Source organism: Dicentrarchus labrax, unplaced genomic scaffold (assembly GCF_905237075.1).
Source record: "Dicentrarchus labrax unplaced genomic scaffold, dlabrax2021, whole genome shotgun sequence".
Lineage (NCBI taxonomy): Eukaryota > Metazoa > Chordata > Actinopteri > Moronidae > Dicentrarchus > Dicentrarchus labrax.
Window position 1 is genome coordinate 17,051,081 of NW_026136714.1, and position 19,650 is coordinate 17,070,730.

The 19,650-nt window shown below is 40.4% G+C and overlaps 3 protein-coding genes across 3 annotated transcripts; 2 read left to right on the forward strand and 1 right to left on the reverse strand.

Moving 5' to 3' along the window:
• The first annotated feature begins 1,021 nt into the window (after positions 1–1,021).
• Positions 1,022–6,652, forward strand: pmpca (peptidase, mitochondrial processing subunit alpha). Its single transcript, XM_051422786.1, has 13 exons — positions 1,022–1,108; positions 1,858–2,060; positions 2,154–2,233; positions 2,315–2,397; positions 2,529–2,623; positions 2,708–2,808; positions 3,457–3,720; positions 4,131–4,223; positions 4,311–4,429; positions 4,547–4,637; positions 4,829–4,891; positions 5,015–5,159; positions 5,300–6,652. The coding sequence occupies exons 1-13, from the start codon at positions 1,062–1,064 to the stop codon at positions 5,467–5,469; spliced, it is 1,554 nt and encodes a 517-aa protein (XP_051278746.1). The 5' UTR covers positions 1,022–1,061; the 3' UTR covers positions 5,470–6,652.
• Positions 6,653–6,693: 41 nt separating this feature from the next.
• On the reverse strand, positions 6,694–12,399 carry inpp5e (inositol polyphosphate-5-phosphatase E). Its single transcript, XM_051422785.1, has 11 exons — positions 12,283–12,399; positions 10,877–11,757; positions 10,267–10,390; positions 10,061–10,158; positions 9,827–9,951; positions 9,578–9,697; positions 9,256–9,363; positions 8,770–8,931; positions 8,507–8,622; positions 8,161–8,297; positions 6,694–7,890 (listed from the first exon to the last, which is right to left on the reverse strand). The coding sequence occupies exons 2-11, from the start codon at positions 11,686–11,688 to the stop codon at positions 7,758–7,760; spliced, it is 1,935 nt and encodes a 644-aa protein (XP_051278745.1). The 5' UTR covers positions 11,689–11,757; positions 12,283–12,399; the 3' UTR covers positions 6,694–7,757.
• Positions 12,400–13,845: 1,446 nt separating this feature from the next.
• Positions 13,846–14,911, forward strand: LOC127376151 (gamma-crystallin M2-like). The gene is made up of 3 exons (XM_051422794.1): positions 13,846–13,964; positions 14,216–14,458; positions 14,596–14,911. Exons 1-3 carry the CDS (start codon positions 13,932–13,934, stop codon positions 14,872–14,874), a joined length of 555 nt encoding a protein of 184 aa, XP_051278754.1. The 5' UTR covers positions 13,846–13,931; the 3' UTR covers positions 14,875–14,911.
• The last annotated feature ends 4,739 nt before the right edge of the window (positions 14,912–19,650 follow it).

The window sequence follows — 19,650 nt, forward strand, 5'->3', positions numbered from 1 at the left end:
GGTGGAAGTGTTAATGTTATTCAAGAGCTGGCCTATTTCTGCGTCAGCATTGATTTAGTGATGGGTAGCTAAATGCTCTTGGCCCGCTGACCACTCTAAAGGATCAATTGTTCTGTTATCTCAGGGCCCAAATTAGAGGGACACAGATAGAGCTGTTTTGGAGTTAATAAATCTTCATCCTTGCATGCAGCTTTCAGTGAGCACACCATTTGCTCGATGCAGACCCATGAGCCAATGATAAATGACATAACGTGTGATGAAGAAAACAAGGACAAAAAGCACCTGCAGACCTGTGATCACTGCACTGGAGAAAAATGAGGTTAGTATATAAAAATGAATGTATGGTTAATATGAAATTAAGAAAGACAATAGAATAAAAATCATGGTTGCTGTTTCTGGATCATTTTCTCGAGGCCTTAGACTTACATTTTGCATGGAAGTAGTGAATAACTCAGCGGTAGATGTGGGCGAAGTTAACTTTTGAAAATGATCCTGTTTATCATGACTGATTAACATGTTTTATTTTATTATCATACCATTTTCTGTTATGCTGAAGCCAAGAGTCTTTGGGACTGTGTGTAAAAATAAACACAAAAAACTTTTAAATTTAGTTAAATTTTTATGATAAAATAATGCTAGAAAACAGAGACAATTGGTAGAGGAGTCATTTAAGATAGAATTACCAATGGTTTAAAAGAAAAAAATACATTTATAATAAAATAAAATACAATAAAATAGTGAAGGTCAGGTTTAGTTGTATCGTCACTTTCATACAGATAAAGTTTAAAATACTTTGCATGGTAATAAAAATACAGAAAAAGTTTGTCTAAAGCAATCAAGCAGTTATTTGTCTGTGTGTGTGTGTGTGTGTGTGTGTGTGTGTGTGTGTGGTGTGTCTGTGTGTGTGTGTGTGTGTGTGTGTGTGTGTGTGTGTGTGCGTGTGTGTGTGTGTGTGTGTGTGTGTGTGTGTGTGTGTGTGTGTGTGCGCGCGCGCGGCGGAAATGCTCCCGGAAACGTCATCATCATCATCCGGGTTGATTTCTGGTCACAGACGATCCAAGATGGCGACTCACATGTCGAGATGTAGAACCTGGAGTCGTGTTCAAAGGTAGTAACGTTACAATCCTAAAATAAATGCTCCGAAATCGTCGCCAGACTCGATTCAAACACAGAAGAACAACGCGACCCGTATATTCAGTATCCTCCGTGCCATGCCTCTGCCTGACTTCAGCACTGTCGTAACTTTTCTACGTCCTCATCACACAAGATTAGCTTCCTCGGTTAGCATGATGCTAACTGTTAGCTGTCAAACAAGCTCTAGTGTTGCTGTCAGGAGTGCTTGGCTAATGTTACATCGTGAGGAAATACACTCACCAAGCGTTGGGATGTGGTTGAGAGTATTTTAGAGGCTGGCTGTAGAGATAAAGTAGTTATATTTATGAGTAACGTTACTAATGTATGTGTGCTGATAGTTTAAATATGTAACTTAGGTTGCTAGCTGTACAAATAACCATATGTTAACTGAGCAGATTACTTTAACTTTAAGTTTATTCTTCTGCCAGTTCCTCTTCATTTTATGTAAGCACATTTCTGATATCCAGTTCAGACAGCAGATGCCATATATTTATTGAGTGCAGTAATTGTTTAGATTATTGTCTGCTGGCTGCTGAACTGATCATTAGCAGAGCTGTATATGGTTAATAGTGCATTAACACCTGAACCTAACAGTTTCCTGACTGAACCCTGGTATACTTTGCAGTTTAGCTACTTTTGCTCAAGATAAGGATTTAAATACTGTTTTTTGGTCTGAAGTGGCTAAGAAGAAGTTAAATAAGTATTGTTTTATTGTTCTCAAAGGTTTGGGATCGCAGCATACAGAAAGTACAGCAGTGGTGGTGCATACCCAAATATCTCCCTCTCTTCACCGCTGCCTGGGATCCCCAAGCCAGTGTTTGCATCCGTGGATGGTCAGGAGAAATACGAGACCAAGATCACTACTCTAGAAAATGGCCTCAAAGTCGCCTCCCAAAACAAGTTTGGTCAATTCTGCACAGTTGGAAGTAAGTAGCAGCAGCGATATGCAGTCAATATCTACTTCTCTTCAGCGTCTGCCTGATGTGGATAACATGTGTATGTTTATTTCTTATTTCTAGTTTTAGTAAATTCTGGATCCAGACATGAAGCAAAGTATCCGAGCGGAATAGCACACTTCGTAGAGAAACTCGCCTTTTCTGTAAGTCACAGTAAAATATACAAACGTTAAAGGTGAAAGGTGACGAGGTGAAGTTGTTTCAACAGTCATTTTAATATTTAGTCCACAGCTCAGTACGGGAGTAAAGATGAAATTCTCCTCACGTTGGAGAAACACGGAGGAATATGTGACTGTCAAACATCGAGGTATGTAGTCTGTCAGCACAACGTATGTATATGTGTATTACTACCTTCCATATGTGAACCGCGCCCTTTCTTCTGTTGGAGAGTGTAAACAGCTGTTACATGTGTGGTGGATCTTTCATTTTGCCGTGCAGAGATACCACCATGTATGCAGTGTCTGCTGAAGTGAAAGGTCTGGACACAGTTGTCAGTCTTCTCTCTGATGCGGTTCTACAGCCTCGCCTGCTGGGTTAGTCCTTTTTTACTTTAAATGACAAATTCATGGGAGCTGCGCCACGTGTCTGTCCGTCTGAGATGGTTTGTTTAAATGCAGATGAAGAGATCGAGATGACCAGAATGGCGGTGCGCTTTGAGTTAGAAGATCTAAACATGAGGCCAGACCCCGAACCCTTACTCACTGAGATGATCCATGCTGTGAGTCACGTCATTTGTGGAGACCCTCCAACAACAGCTCTCTGTGAAAGTCCTTAGTAGTCCTTTGACCTTTAAAGTATCAAGGCTGTTATAAATGTGTAGTACCACTGTAGATGATCAGTTAATTGATTATTCCCTTTTTTGTTGTTGTTTAATTGTTTATGATGTAAAAAATAATATTCTATTATTTTAACTATCCAACCCCCACGGCTCCTATGTCATATGTGCTTTCTGATAGGATTACAGATCAACACGAGCCTGAAATAAAAACTAAAACCCTAAATGTATAATTAAAGAGCTTAGAGGTTATTTTCTGAGTGTGGAAACAGCCAAAATGATTTTAATACAGGGCAGTACAGTAAAAATATCATATTGCAATGATCATTTTTGCATCAGAAATGTAATTTTCACTGAAAAAAAACATGATAATGAGAATATTTTGGGGACTCTTAGGTTTTCTTAAATCTGGAGAATGATATTTGTAGAACTACCTTAATCAAAAAATGTCAGCTTCTTCAATTTGCATATGAGACTTTTAATTGGGAAACCTTATTTTAATAAACAAATATAATGATTATTGTAGCTTTACTTTTATTTCGTTTCCTTACACTTTCCAACATTATTGATCTGTTCATGGTTTGTTTCCAGGCTGCGTATCGAGGCAACACAGTCGGACTGCCTCGCTTCTGTCCTGTTGACAATGTGGACAAGATTGACAAGATGGTGCTGCACAGCTACCTGCGTAACTACTTCTGTCCTGAGCGGATGGTGCTGGCTGGGGTTGGCATCGAGCACGAGCAGCTGGTTGAATGTGCCAGGAAGTACCTGCTGGACATGAAGCCGGTGTGGGGAACGAGCGCAGTAGCCAACGTGGACCTCTCTGTCGCACAGTACACTGGTGGCATCGTAAAGGTGATTTATTGGTTTATTTTTTACAGGTCATCTTGGACTTTGTAGTTGCAAAATGGTGAAAAGGAGCATTTGCTTCAGTTTATCTACTACAGAATCATGGTGCACACTTAAACAGGATGACAACCATGGGTATTTTTTAATGTATTTAGCTGTTAAACAGAAATCATGTTTCACCAAAAAGATCTGTAAAGCAATGTTCTTGAATTTTCTTCTGTAAGTCAGTAAATTATTTATCTACAATTACAGAGGATGAGAAACATTTAAATTTGATATTATTGGACAGAATTCATAAACCGCAGTTACTTAAAGAAAAATATCAGAATGTGTTTATTTTTTGCGACATTTCAGACTGATATAAGAATTGCTGCAGTTAGTCTTAAGGCTAATAACATCTTCTTTTAATCTGTCAGATGGAGAAGGATATGTCAGATGTGAGCCTTGGCCCCACCCCGATCCCAGAGCTCACCCACATCATGATCGGCCTGGAGAGCTGCTCCTTCCTGGTGGGTGTCTGCAGTGCCCTGCTGGTCTTGGAGAGTCTTCAATCAGGTGCCTGTTACATGTTAACCATGTTTGTTTTGCCTTTACAGGAAGACGACTTCATCCCATTTGCAGTGCTCAACATGATGATGGGTGGAGGTGGCTCCTTCTCTGCAGGAGGACCTGGGAAAGGCATGTTCACCCGCCTGTACCTCAACGTGCTCAACAGGTGAACGTCTTTCAAATCTTAATTCTGTATTGTTTCAGATCAGTATAAGTCACTAAAATAACATCATTCATAATGCTGTATTACTAATTCTCTTGTGGTTTTTCCTTTCTGTTACAGGCATCATTGGATGTACAATGCCACATCCTATCACCATAGCTATGAGGACAGTGGTCTTCTCTGTATTCATGCCAGTGCAGACCCCAGACAGGTTGGTACAAGTTCAGGACAGCAGGGTTCAAATTTGTTATTGTATCTTATATATTATAATGCATAATAATTTATTATCAATCAGAGCTTTGCAGAGGAAGGTTTACATTGTGTCAGATATTCCTCCAAGACTTAGCTACGTAGTCATGTGCTGTAATGAAATTAGTTCTTATCACGTACATTCATCTCCAGGTGCGGGAAATGGTGGAGATAATAACCAGAGAGTTCATTCAGATGGCTGGCAGCCCAGGAGAGGTAATGGCAATGTTTCACTCTCAGGGCAATCCACCACAACTTTTACATTGTTGATTATTGTGGAAACAAAAGTGATGTACTTCTCTTTGAGCATTTTCTGAATTTTTGTCCCTGTGTTTCCAGATGGAGCTGGAGAGGGCCAAGACTCAGCTCAAGTCCATGTTGATGATGAACCTGGAGTCACGGCCTGTTATTTTTGAAGATGTTGGTCGCCAGGTTCTCTCCACAGGGAAGAGAAAGCTGCCACATGAGCTGTGTGATCTAATAAGTAAGTATTGAACAAAATGTAGTGTTTCATAGTGATTCATTCTAACTCGTGGAAAAATAAATGGCCGTGAAAAAGTATAAATAGTCTTATTTTACCCTACTCATTTATGCATTTTTGATTTGTCAACAAACCACTTCCAGGCAATGTGACAGCCAGTGACATTAAGAGAGTAACCACCAAGATGCTGCGCAGTAAGCCTGCAGTAGCCGCTCTGGGAGACCTGACGGAGCTGCCCTCGTACGAACACATCCAGGCTGCCCTGTCCAGCAAAGATGGACGTCTGCCCCGCATGTATCGCCTCTTCCGATAGACCCACCCCCTCCACATGGCCACCGAGCTGGTCGTCACTGGCAAACATCACTGTAAATAAACTGGACTGGAAGAGTACACTAGTGTTCCCTCCCACCACAGAACTCGACACAGCTCACTCTGGGAGGGGACTAATACCCATGGCTCTCAACTGAACCTCTGAGAGTGGGGATTTTAAATAAAGTTCCATTTTACTCCACAGTAACCTTAGTCTAAGCCATATTTCATCATTTACTGGGATGGTTTGCAGGAGTTTGGTTTTAAAGGGACATTTCATCCCAGAGCCAAAATAAAGTGTTCTCCCGTACCAACCTGTTATGTTTGAGTTTATAAATAAATTATGTTAGAATGTGAAATTATCTTCAAAGTACATCAGCATATAGGTAAGAGAAAGGGGCGGCTAACATCCCCCGCAGTTAGTTACCTTTTTATTGAGCTATTGTGTTTTCTCTCAGCTCTCTAAAATTCACAGAGCTTCACCTTGAGCTTTCTCCAATGTGGATGGATCAAACTATCTTTCTATTTATACAACAGCACTTCATAGTCTCCCTTCACAGCCACAGGAGGCACTATACGCAGTGATGGTAATCTGATTAATAAAGGAATCCCTTGAAATGTTTGGATAAATGTACAAACCTCACAAATGTGTCCTCAAGACTGAAATCATGGTTCCTGTCATATCGTGTCTCAGAGTCAATGAAAAGAGATTGAAATCTAAAGTGAAACCTGTCTGTTTTTTTTTTTTTTGTATTTTTGTGGTTGTGTTGATGTCCTTGCAAATTAAAAGAAATGTAACAAGATACATTAAAGGACTAGTTTGACTTTGGGGAATATGCTTATTTGCTTTCTGGCAGAGAGTTGGATAAAAAGATGAAGGCCAGTGTTAATATGAAAGTGGTGTTAACCTTCTCATCTAACTCTCTGCCAGAAAATAAGCGTTTACAAGATGTCACACTATTACTTTAAGAGATGAGTCTCTGTGTTCAAGTGAATTTAGAGGCTTATATTTTCCGGGTGAGACATTTTTAAAGAACATTATACTGAACACCCAAGTACACCCATGTGGATTTTACAAGTACTTCAATGGTTTATGACCACATTGAATATGCTGAACTCTGTTAACATCTGTATACCAACTGGTGAATAAATGTAATTACTTCCATGAATAAAATTCTATATTTTAAGGGTCTTGCCATGTGGTGTAAAAATGTAGCCAACAACCAAGTTAGTTTTAAATTGTTTATTACGTGATGTTAGTTGACATATAAAAAGATAAAGATAAGAGGTCCTGAAGAAATGAAAAACAAGACCCACAGGCACTGCTGGGATGCAAGTTCATTAATGCGGTACATACAGTACATGGACAGTATATAGTATATATGAGGTTACACGGTAGCAAGATGAGAGGTAAGGCATTGAGTTACAGTCTGTTGCAAAAGATCACTTGGCCTAAGAAGAGGAAAAGTAGTGACACGTGTTAACAGTATACAAAATGCTCCATCTATTTCATAGGAAGTGAAAAAACATTTGATCTCCCTGAAATTCAACAGTATCATGTAACAAGTAGTAACAACCTCCTGACTGGCGTTCATCGTTCATGCTCTTGAAATGACGTATTTCATCTCAAGCTCCCTTCTTCCGTCACATTGTATCTCACAGCTTAGCATCAAACAAAATTCAAGTTAAAATCGACCAAAGGCAGACGCCTAAATTATGTTAGGAAGCGCACCAAAATGTGCCACCAAAATGAAATCGTTTGGTCGGCTGCCTGATGACAAATTCACAAGGCATGTGAACACTAATCTAGCATTCAGAATAACATAACATTGTGGTTCATGATGCTTTTTAAATACCCTCAAAATTAGAATACAGGTGCAGTTACACAGAGCCTTTAAGGTTAGGTCAGTTCACACGACTGGATGTGACTGAAGAGTAAGCCACGATAGCAGCCCCCTCCCCTCCACGGTTTGTCTGCCTCAGTCACGTTTGAGTAGAGGGGGCTGAATAAATAAAGGCCAGACTACTGCTGCTGTGGCTGTCTGACCTCAAGGTCCCTGCCCTCAAGTACAGCCAGCCACTTCCACCAGGACACACACACACACAGACAGTACCCAACAACGCCCAACAGAGGGCACGCTCTGCTCAGTTACCACGACAAGCATTGGGCTCTGATAGGTTAAGACAACACTGGTTTCCTTTTGGTCCTTTTCTGCCGCCTGGTTTTAAATTCCATTTTTCTGGCATAGTTCAGTCTACTCCAGTCTGGTCTGGAGAGCTCATTTTAGGGGTTTAGGAGATGGTGCAGATGGTGCTGCTACTGTGGTTCTTCATGGCCTCCCTCCTCTTCAGCTCTCTGGTGATCCTCCTCCTGATGCCCTCCAAGTACAAGCCTCGGTCAAACTGCCCCGCTCCCAGGGGAATACTAAATAACACGAACAAACAAAACAGAACAAAGAAACAGAAATATGGGGTCAAAATAAAGGAAAGACAACTAGTAAATTCATTTTAATTAAGAATCCAGTGTAAATATAAATATTAAAAGTTTAGTTATTAACATGGTGAGACAATTCACTTTCTAGCTGCACTCTTTCTAACTATCAAAATCGAATTACAATAACAAACAATTGACAATAAACTAATATAACATGATGACACTTTTTAAGGTATGTTTCTGAATGGCAATGGGACTCACTTGTCTCTGCCCGGCCTGAGTTTGACCTGGAAGACACCAATGACAGGCCGATGGTCTGAGGTCTTGATGCCGGAGCAGCTGGTATACTTGATCACTTTTATGTCATCAGCCTGCCTGTTCCTGAACAAGATCCTGTCCTGTGAACACAAACACAGAGGTTTGACCCTACTGAGAGCCACAGGATGCTGACTTAAACTGTCCTGGTCAGTTTAAACTTTAATTAGTGCAGCAGAAATGTGTATAAGAGTGATATAAAGTGTCTACCAGCAAATGTTGGGCTTATTTGGGGGGCTATATTAACAGAGTATCTGATTATTTTTAGGCAGGTGAAGATTAATTTTCTTACTGTGTATGAAGGCGTCCTCTGTTTAGAAGTTGTGTCGTAGATATCACAGCCGATATCCAACTTGTATGTGGGGAGGAAGTGTATTGGTGCCTCTTGGAAGCCTTTAAAGATTGAACCTGGAGGGGAAATCAGCACATTCACAGGGTGAGAATCAATCCAGCAACAACCTACCTGTATAAAAACCTTTCTAAATGTTTGTAGGTGTTCACAGAGATTTAGGCTCCTACATGCAAGCATAGGATGGGACAGGATAGAAAGCATACCGTCATTCATTTCCTTGGATAGCTGGTCGTGCTCCAACAGTGGGCCCATATCTCCGTTGACTGTGCGGTTCATGATGGTCTCCACATCTACTCGGTCCTTACTCAGCCGAAAGTTAAAATCTCCAAACCAGAAGACCTGATCGAATCTTGTGGTGACGTCAGCTACAATTAACAATGACATGATAATCAAATATTGCCATTATTCTTACCAAAATCAAGGCTTTAATCCAAACTAAGTATGAATAACAATACATTAACGGACAAAAACAGAGATTCTTATTTTCAGGTGATTATAAACTATTTAAAACACACTTATAGATATTATCTTAAATGTTACACACTGGACCTTTAACACAGAATATGAGGCTACCTGTATGTTTAAGTTTGATCATGTAACAGTTTTTTTTCCAGCTCTGGGTGCAGAAAGACTACCATCCTAATACATTTTTCACATCCTTCACACAAGGCAACGTAAAAGAGTCTTACATGGTGTGGAGCGGTAAGGGTTGGTGTCTGGAAGGCCTTTTGGAAGAGCTAGAGCCTCGACGATCTTGTTGTAATCTAGTATTCTCTCATAAACTTTGGCATCTCCAGCTGGAAGAAGAACAGAATAACACATTAGAAACATGGGAGACTCTTACAGAGTGTGTGCATAATGTGTAATATTTTCAATGTACATGCCAGTATGCTGAAGACGTAAAAACAGTAACATTAGTGTTTCTTTTCCACTTTGACACTTTTCCCCTCATAACAGAAGTGAAAACAAATCACTGCAGCCTCCCTGACTTTGGGGAAACCTCCTACTCACAGGTAAAATGGGATGTGATGAAGAGGAAGGAAGTGCCAAAAAAGGTAAAGGCAACTCCCACCGCCCCTTTGGTCTTGATCTGAGAGATGATCCTGGTTGTGACCGTGGCATGCTCCACCTCTGTGTGGGTGAACAGAACAAATGTTGTGGTTAAGATAATATCCCAACAATCTGCACTACACAAAAGTTACATCTTTGTTTCCTCCCAAACTGTTGTTTATTTCCTGTATTATGTGAACCCGGACTGACCTGAGCAGAACCAGATGAGATCTCTTCTGACAAATACAGTAAGATACAAAACACCATGGGATGCTGCATACAGCATGACGTAGTAAGGTCCCAGAGTCTCCTGAAGACGGGTCTCCCACTCCCTCCTTCACACACAATAACACAACAACTTTACATCCCTGATAGAGTAATCAATCATACTGACTCACTTTAATTCAGTGGTCATGATGAAAATCAAAACAAAAAATAACATACCTGTCAGGACAACCCTCCTGGACCCCAATGATATAAAAGTCTTGTGCAAATTCAGAGTCTGTTGGTAGGAGGAGATCATCTAAGTTGGCTGGAAGTCCCTGGAAAAATGACAGGAACTTAAGTTACAACTCAGTTGGAGCCTGAACCTGAAGACTTTAAACGGTTCTTGGTCTGTGAGATGCTGCAGAGTCCTGATTTCCCTCTACCTTCTCTCCCTGCATGTTCCATGTGGCTATGTAGAGGCCCACTCTCCTGTCTGGGAAGTAGCGATCCAGCTCCTCAGCACCGAGCAGGGCGCCGCTTCCCAGCAGGCTGCCCTCCAGAAAGCTCCTAGAAAGCACGCATGGGAAAGGATTATAAGCACTTCTGTTGGCCACCATCCCCTTTTCTTTTAAAGATGTGAGCAGTGCACACATACAATGTAAAGAGAAATTAACAGTCTGTTGGTGTTACTTACTTACTACTACTTAACACTCACTCCAGATAGTGAACCAAGCTCCAGATGTGCTATGCTAATCAGCTCCAAGCAGCGGGCACAATCAATACGAAAAAGCTTGTAGTGGATATAAGATACTGTACCTAATTCTCATGCAGTGCCTGTGCATAGTAACTTTCTAAGAGTAATTTTCTTTTGGTATAAGGATAAGGTAGGTTGAAGCCTGGCCAGAGCTCAGACTGACTCACTTTATGTTGTCACTGGTCTATAAATATAACTTAGGACCTTAGCTATCCTTGAAAGAGACCGCACTCTAACAGCCTTCTGACACAGCCTTACAAAACAGCCCTCACTTCCTGAAGGGACGACTCATACTGTACCTGTTCCTCACATCCTGGGGTCTGATGGGGCTAAGCACACTGTAGGTGGACCTCATGGAGTTGACAGAGGCACTATCCGACCCCATGGTCTCCAGAAGCCGGCTGTCGCTCAGGTTCCTGTGGAGTCTCTCTCCGAGCTTCTCTCTGGCCAACATGGCATAATCCAAACAATCCCTGTCAATCCTATTAGCCGCCCTTAAAGTGGCTGACGCAAAGCTCTTCTCCAGAGCAGGCAACGGCCCCGTGGGTTGCACAGGAGACAGACGCACCTTGGTGGACCTCATCCGGTGGTCTGTGGGGTCGCTCTGCTGGCTGGGGGGCCTCCTTTCATAGTCAGACAGACTGCTCCCCCTGTCCCGGAAGACTGGGGATCCTGTCGTAACAGCAGAGCGGGGTCTCACATTGGAGTCCTGGTCATTCTTGGTGGTGGCAGCACCGCTGAGAACAAGCCCACCTGGAGCTGGAGCTGTTTGGTTGTCTTTAAGCGAGTCTGTGGAGGAGCCAGTCTCAGCAGGGTCACTCAGACTCTCCTGGCTGTTTCTCAGCCACCTGTTTCTCACGGTCTCCTCCACTGAGCTGCTTTTGCTGGATTTTGACAGCCGCGGCAGTGAGGGTGGCCGAGGCTGGTGTGGTCCGATCTCTCCCTCTGTGTTTTTTTTAGCAGTAAATTTAAGGGCATCATTGTGTTCCTTGCACAATTTGGCATCTTCTGAGGAGGTTGCGAGTAGCCTGCTGTCACTGACAACTGAATCTCCTTTACCAGCAACTTCACAGGACTGATGGAGGGGGCTGTCCTCTCCATTCTCAGTCATCCTCTCCTCATGTCTGAGACCAGCTGTGGTCAGCTGGATGGGGCTTTCTCATTGCTAATTGACATACACCTGAACATACAGGGCAGAAGAAATGAAATGATGGCCTTAAAATAAGTTAGTTTAGCCAAGTTAACCACACATGGTTCATCAGTAGCTGCACTTTTAACATTTAAGACACGGTTAACAATCGTTAAACATGCGACATTGGTTAAGGATAGCTAAGTTAGTTAGTTAGTTAAATAAATACTAAGTTAGCAGTGTGAGATAATTAATGTTAGCTTTATCGGTCAAAGTTAGCTATTAGCCCTAAAACCGAAAGTCCCGTTGTTTTCCAAATCCAACAAAAGCTCCGTGATGAATGCTAACTAACCTCCAGCCCACAAGTCTACGTTACATATACAGTGCTAATGTTAGCTTATAGCGCTACATTAGTTAGCATTACCAGCTATAAACAATAGCACAACCGTAGCGGCATAGCTAGCTGAGCTAACGTGTGAAGCATTCAATTATAAGAGCATTTAAATAAAAAGGCAATGTTGGTAGTTTTCCGTCTTGTGTATTTATTTCACTGTTGTCACGTTGGAGTACAGTTACCTCTCGTTTACTGTTGTTTGGTTTCAGAGTAGATAATTTAAAAGTAGCTCGCCTACTTCCTTAGCAACGTTTGACAACAGATTGTGTTACTAAGACAAGAGAGTCGTTGCAGAGAGCAGAGGATGTGTCACAGCGCCCCCTGTGCTGAGGAGCGGGAGTACATGCAATCCATGCACCTCAGTATTGTAATCTACCAACATGGTGTACTCTTCCTTATAGTGCTAGCCCCCTCATCTCATAATGTTACAGTATCCTAATGAACAAGAAACACTAGTTGGCTTAATTAATATGACCTGACTGCAATTACTACAGTATTAATGGAAGAGAAACAATTCAGCAGCACAGTCTTTCAGCATCTCACGTGGCATATAGTAAATTATATTCACCTTAAAAATGTGACATTTATCATAAATTATGTCATGTTTAGCTGTCAGTGTTACATTCAGCAAGACATTGTTAAAGTGTAATAATATATTGTTATCTGATTTATCTGTTAATACTACACATTCCCTTTTTCTCTAATATATATTTTTGCAGCTTGTTATTAAACCTTACTTAATGTAAATCCTGACTCACTGTGTGACTACTGTATAAAAAATGTATTATGTTGTGCCAATGTCCAATAAACAACTGTACTACAATAAATGGCCACACTTGTACTGTGAATACAACTGAATAGATTAATCAATTAGAGGATTGGCAGAATATTAATTGAAAACTATATTGATAAGCATTTAAGTAATTTTTCATGTAAAATCATTTTTCCAGCTTCTCAAATGTGAGGATTTGCTGCTTTTCAGAAAATAAATAATAAGCTGTGACACTAACCTAAAAAAAACCCCCCTAAAACATTAATCATCACCAGACTTAAATTGCCATAATAAATAATATATTCTGTAATTAATACATAATAGTATTTCAAGAAGAAGATTACATTATTGGCAAGGCAAGGCAATTAAAATGTCTTAAATGTGTCTTTTTGCACATCCCTTCAAGTTGCACATACAGTCCCCAATAAATTTTTGGTGGTAGTAATATAAACATACTTACTTTTGAAAAGTAATTTTCTTTTGTTCACATTTCCCTTAAAACTATCACAGCCATCTGCCATAATGATATATTTTAAATGGTGTTTTTATATATTTAAATGTTACATTCGTGTAATACAATCAACCTCAAGGTCACATACACAACATATCTTTGTTCACTATAAACCATATCTTTTTAGACACAGCTTTTGCTGTTTATTATGTAATAGTATCAGTCACTTTACAAATGACACAAACTCTGTCAGGAACAAAAACATTGTTGCTGACAGATCATTGTATGTCACAATGAATTAACAATGTCAAGGTACGACCTCCAATTGTTAACCCTTTCAAACTTTCTGTGACCCCAGCGCTGTACGAGAAACAGCCACTGAAAGCATTTCTGAGCCCCATGGCCCCTGGAAATGTGGACAATCCCCCCATATTCTGTGCACTTGTATGGCAATTGCTGCTGGCTCATGGGTTTTAGACAAAGGGCCAGTCTGTGGGTTCGGTATAAAAGGAAAGGGTTAAACCAGGTACTGTACAGTTTGGTGCAAGAGCAAGAACAGCAGCAGTTCCAGCAGCAGCAACAGCAGCAGCGACCCACTGTCCAACAAAATGACTTCCACCGGAATGAACATGATGAGCAGGGTAAGCTTTCTCTCATCATTTTCATCGTTTTCATAATGTTACTGCAACTAAAGGGGATAAACTGGATTTTGCCCTTGTGGCCTTTAAACACATTGGCACTTATGCTGCTTTTATCAGGAATACTTTAAAGTTAGAGTCATCAACATTATTCCTCTTAAAAAAAAAAAAGATGCTTTAATCTTGTACACATGACACCTTCCTCTCATACACCTCACATGCGCTAACCGAAACCTTTTCCTCTCTCTCCTCAGATCACCTTCTACGAGGAGAGGAACTTCCAGGGTCGTTCCTATGAGTGCATGAGCGACTGCCCAGACATGTCCTCCTACCTGAGCAGGTGCCACTCCTGCAGGGTGGAGAGAGGTTGCTTCATGGTGTACGACCGCACCAACTACATGGGCAACCAGTATTTCATGAGGAGGGGCGAGTACGCCGACTACATGAGCATGATGGGCATGAGCGACAACATCAGGTCCTGCCGCATGATCCCCATGGTACGTTCTCACACTGGATTACATTTGCTGAAAATTACATCTCTAGATTGCAATTATTTAATACAGCAAGACTTCTAGTGTTTATGCTGAAAATGTGAAATATTCTGACTTAAACCCACTCTTCTTCTGCACCACAGCACAGGGGATCCTACAGGATGAAGATCTACGAGAGGGAGAACTTCGGTGGTCAGTCATACGAGCTGATGGACGACTGTGACAGCGTCATGGACCGTTACCGCATGTCCAACTGCATGTCCTGCAACGTGATGGACGGCCACTGGCTGATGTACGAGCAGCCCCACTACAGAGGCAGGATGATGTACATGAGGCCCGGCGAGTACAGGAACTTCATGAACATGGGCGGAAGTGGCATGAGGTTCATGAGCATGAGGCGCATCACCGACTCCTGCTATTAGACTCTCCTTGCACTGAATAAAACTGTCATAACCTAAACTGTTGGTGTCTTTAAATCATTTCTTATTCTGAGTTGCCATAGTCTTTCCTCACATTCACAGTTTGAACCCAATCAGAGCTGGTCAGACTGGCTGTAACTGTTCACAAAGAGGAAGGTTTCAGACAATTCTTTATAATATTATTCACATACGTTTTCACGATAAAAATCAACAACTTTATGATACTCAAGTCTCCAGTCTTTTGGTAGATGCAATGTGCTAGATTGTTTGTCATTTACAGATTAGAGGAACTGAACACAAAAACCTGCACAATCTAATGTCAAAAATGGTGCTGAGTTAATTATTTTATCACTTTATTTATAAAAATGCAATCTACCTCATAAATAACCTATACTTCATACCATATATTTGCACATTAGAAACCACAATTAAATATATGTATAAAAATGTATCTTATAGTCTTTAAAGCACTTAATGATTTGGCCCCCCACTATATTTCTGATCGTCTCACCGATCATAGAGACTGCATATAGTCCAGTCAGAGCTCTCAGGTCATTAGGAGCTGTTTTTTATAACTGTATGTATAGATGTTCACCATCTGTGAAGCCTTTTGACTTGCAGCTGAGAAGTAGTGATACATCCAGCTGGAACTGCTGCTTTTTAGTTCTAAAATAAGGTTTGTGTCTGGCTTAAATCATCGCATTGAACCAAAGGAAGTTTAGTCTTATTCTGAGAGGAATTCAAACCGTTGTGTCTACAGTCTCACATAGTAAACTTGGACTTTGTCACATAAATACTGGAATAGTTAAGATTCTCTGATTATATCAACGCTGCTCTAACTTGGCTTCTGTCTCGTTCAGAGTTGTTATGACATATAAATATTGTCTTTGGAGTGTCTGGGTTTGTTTCTGTTCAACTGCGTGTTTCCTTCAGTCCTGTTTTCATTAGGAACATAATAACAGAGCAGCGACAGGTAAATACAGTCTGGTCGTTTTTTCACTGAAATGACATATGACTCATACATGGTAACAATATGCAAATGTTAAAAAACTGTTATGGTAAGATTTGCGATGCTGTGTTTTTCAAATGAACTTTTAGCCTTCGTAGCATTGTAGGAATCAACCAACTATTGGATGAAACCTTATATAGACATTCATGGTGCCCAGAGAATGAATCCTATACTGACTTTGGTGACTTCTCCTCTTGGTCCCATTTATGGTTTTGAATGAAGGGAGGGCTGCACTGGCCAAAAAATGAATAAATAAATGACTCATTCATATGCCATGAAATGCACCAAAGATAACATTACTCACACTTTACAATTATTTTTAATAATAGTTTTGGTGCATTTAATGGCATATTAAATTATTGAGTCATTTATTTATTTATTTAAAAGAGCCAGATATTTCCTACAGGAGTTGGTAGAGGCCAAAAACAGAGCTTAAAGTTGAGTGAATATTAGACTTACTCAAGTTAATGATAATATTGCTCCGTAACAGCTGGAAGTTCAGCATATGAAATGAAAAGGTGATCATAAGTCAATATTGTGTTCACAGCTTGTCTACACTGCTCCCAAGTGGCCAAAAAAACCCAGCAAGTTCAGGTTTAAATAAAAATAAAAATTCAAAAATAAATGAATAAATAAATGATACAAAATATATATGTTGTAAATCACTGCCTATCTCCAACACAATAGGTACACATATAGTTTTTGTTACATGACTCAAAGGAGGATTATAGAAGCACATATCTTTCTATCTTTCTTTCTCACTCTTTCTTTCTCTTTCCTCTCTCTTCTTCCTCCAGAGAACAGCCAATCCGGAGAGTGAGTGTGGAATCGATGCCCTGATACGAGATTCAGCCTAATGAGGATCAGAAACATCTTAATAAAGACCCATAATCCACCACTTAATCCCTCATTACAGAATCATCTGCATTCAGTGGTCCTGCTCCATACCGCCACAGTGACTGCACAGTCGGGTCCATTGTTCTACTTCGCCTCATCTCTCACCCAGGGCTACGTCTCCCTTTGTCTCCCCTCGGTGTCAGTTATATTTGATCTGCTCTCATTAGACTTTCAGAGGAGATGAGCAGAAGGGCCTGAAAATAGTGCTTTTGTGTGCACTTCTATGCTATCTCCCGTCTGAAATGGAAAATGAGACATATGCCTAATGAGGAGGAGATGGACTGGGACTTGCCGTCCGACAGAGAGATAGGGAGAGTATTGTGTGGAGAAAGTGCTGTGACCGATGCTGTTAATGGACACACTTTCCAGGCAACGTCTCTGTCAGTAATTATGACTTCTGAGAGTGTGAAGATTACAGATGGATTAAAGTTTAATGCTGAGTCCCGGAGAGTCTGTGTTTTAGTTTAGTGCAGCATTAACAGAAAAGTTAAGGAAGTTTAGCCCAAGTTAAGTTTTCTGAAAGTAGCCTATCCTTACAGTATATTTTTGATGGTCCAACCTTATTGTCATTAAGCTATGCCTTCTGAGCTACCATCACAACATAAAGCTTGACAGGTGTTTTCAATTAAACTGGCTAATTACACCTCCACTCAGGCTATAGTAGGGATATCACCAAACTCTATGAACTGAGAACAATAATTATAGTGTAAGGGCCTAACAAAGCTAACAGGAGAGTGAGGGAGCTTTCAATCAAAAGTAGGTTACAGTCTGCACGACCACACAGTCTTGAGATCTAATCAGGCAACATAAGTGAAAACACCTGCGTGGGTGGACTATGTTGGTAACTTGCTCTAACAACACAGACATTGAGGTACTTGCACCGTGTGGCTGAAACAGCAAAACTATGATTATTGTCTGAGTGTCTGCAGAATACAATATAAAACATTGTACTAACAGCTTAATTAAGCAATCATTTTGATAATTTTGATGTTGAATGAAATGACTCCCTGTACTAGTAAAGTGTTGCTCCTCCTGCTGATCCCACTGAGAATCAACAGCTCAGTCAGGTCTCTTTCAGGTAACCATTGCTGTTCACTTTAATTCCTCCTGCTCTCATCTAGATGCCATAAAAATCTTTGGGTAGCCGCACAACCTGTACAAGAGAAACTGCTGGTGAAACTGCTCTCAAACTTTATTATCTGATATTTTGTTTTGCCACGATTGTTGATCAGTTTTATATGTTTGTTGGTTGTGCGTATTTGACAATCATGTTTTCTTGTGCTCACATCTCTCTTTAAAAATAGAAGCTAAACGAACAAGGACATTTGGACTAACTAACAGAAAGCAAAAGACTCACTTTGTTTGACAGCAACATCATTTTTGAGAAATGCATTGCAGAAATATTAGCACCTAATGACAGTAAATCAGTAAAATGTTTCAAAAATAAGTAAGCACATTTGGCAATCAGAATGCAAAGTACAGTTGGTGTTTGCTCATAACCTCTAATTTCTTGAGCTTCTACCTTAGGTCCATATCAATCAGCATGCTGATATAAGTCTTCTGGCTGGGAATAGTTAAAATAAAAATGCCAAGTAAAATTAGCCCCATCCAGACAAACTCCAATTTAGATTAACGAAGGAGGTTAATATAGAATTATGTGTTGAGAGAAAAAGAGAAATCTCTTTTCCTTTAGGTAAAGCTGTGCGATGATCCTCGTGAGGGTTGGATAATTAGCCCCATCTAGGTGTGGAGAGGGCTGATTCTTAACCCGCACTACCCCTCCCTCTTCATTGCTCTGTGTACTGAGGTGAGTAGAAGGTGGAGGGGGATAAAACAAAACAAATAAAACTCATTAAAGGTACCCATGTGGCTAACCCCCCCCTGCAGAATGCTAAAGCACCACAGACATCATTAGCTCCGGTCAAAGGAGCTATCGTTATTCTGCCTGGATATGAACGCAGATCAAAGCCTGCTATAGCTCATTGTCTTTTAACCTGAGGCAGGATTCTCAAAATTAGAGCTCCCTTTTTGGCAGGTTTCCTTTTTTTCCTCCCTGATCTCGGCCAATGGAGACCCAGAAAATCACTCTACATAGCAAGAGCAAATCTTGAGATGAAAAAATCTTAATGATTTCTTCAATGATACACCCATGGCATATTTTGTTGTGAAGAATGGTTAATTTTTGATGCTGCAAAATAGATGAGGGTTCTTTTGTAGTTCTATAAAATAAGTCTGTTAAATTTGTAAAAGTTGTGTACAATGACAACTTCAGCCTCAAGAGAATCTATTTTTTCCCACGTTTTTTTTTTAGCCACACTATTGGTATGGCTTTGGGGACTTCTATATAGTGGTCCAGACTGATATAACTCAACAACTATGACGGACTGCCATGAAATTCAATTAATCCCAGAGGATGGTTCCTATTCTATGAACTGCACTTTTATTATCAGGTTACAGTTATATTTTTATTTTGCTCCAATACATTTTATGTTTAGTTCTAATAAATGTTAGCATGCTAACACAGTAAACATTTTATACATTATGACTGCTAATCATCGACATGCTAACATTAGTACAGTTCATAGAGACGCTAACAGATTGCTATAGACTGTAGACTGGCTGTAGTTACCCATGCTTTTAGTGAAACATCTTGACAATGGCTGGATGGGTTGGTACTAACATTCATGTCCCCCATTCAGGATGAATTGCCAACGTTGGTGATCCTTTGGTTTTTTTGTGTAGCTCCACAATGGTGGTCTAATTTACAGTTAGTTTGCAATACCTGGAAAAACAGATGACATTTCCATCAGTCTCAGCTGGACTTGCTATTTAGTTGGTGCTATTTGAAAAAATAGCAAATTAGCAAGCCAACA

Bases quoted from the DNA above. Each gene is read 5' to 3' on its own strand.
- pmpca (XM_051422786.1), top strand. From the start codon at position 1,062: ATGGCGACTCACATGTCGAGATGTAGAACCTGGAGTCGTGTTCAAAG. The intron at 2,624-2,707 runs GTTAGTCCTTTT...GTTTAAATGCAG, and splicing joins TCTACAGCCTCGCCTGCTGG to ATGAAGAGATCGAGATGACC. The intron at 4,430-4,546 runs GTGAACGTCTTT...TTTCTGTTACAG, and splicing joins TACCTCAACGTGCTCAACAG to GCATCATTGGATGTACAATG.
- inpp5e (XM_051422785.1), bottom strand. From the start codon at position 11,688: ATGACTGAGAATGGAGAGGACAGCCCCCTCCATCAGTCCTGTGAAGTT. The intron at 9,952-10,060 runs GTATGTTATTTT...TTGTGTGTGAAG, and splicing joins CAGGAGGGTTGTCCTGACAG to GAGGGAGTGGGAGACCCGTC. The intron at 8,298-8,506 runs GTAAGAAAATTA...TTGTGTTCACAG, and splicing joins AGAGGACGCCTTCATACACA to GACAGGATCTTGTTCAGGAA.
- LOC127376151 (XM_051422794.1), top strand. From the start codon at position 13,932: ATGACTTCCACCGGAATGAACATGATGAGCAGG. The intron at 13,965-14,215 runs GTAAGCTTTCTC...CTCTCTCCTCAG, and splicing joins GAATGAACATGATGAGCAGG to ATCACCTTCTACGAGGAGAG. The intron at 14,459-14,595 runs GTACGTTCTCAC...TCTGCACCACAG, and splicing joins CCTGCCGCATGATCCCCATG to CACAGGGGATCCTACAGGAT.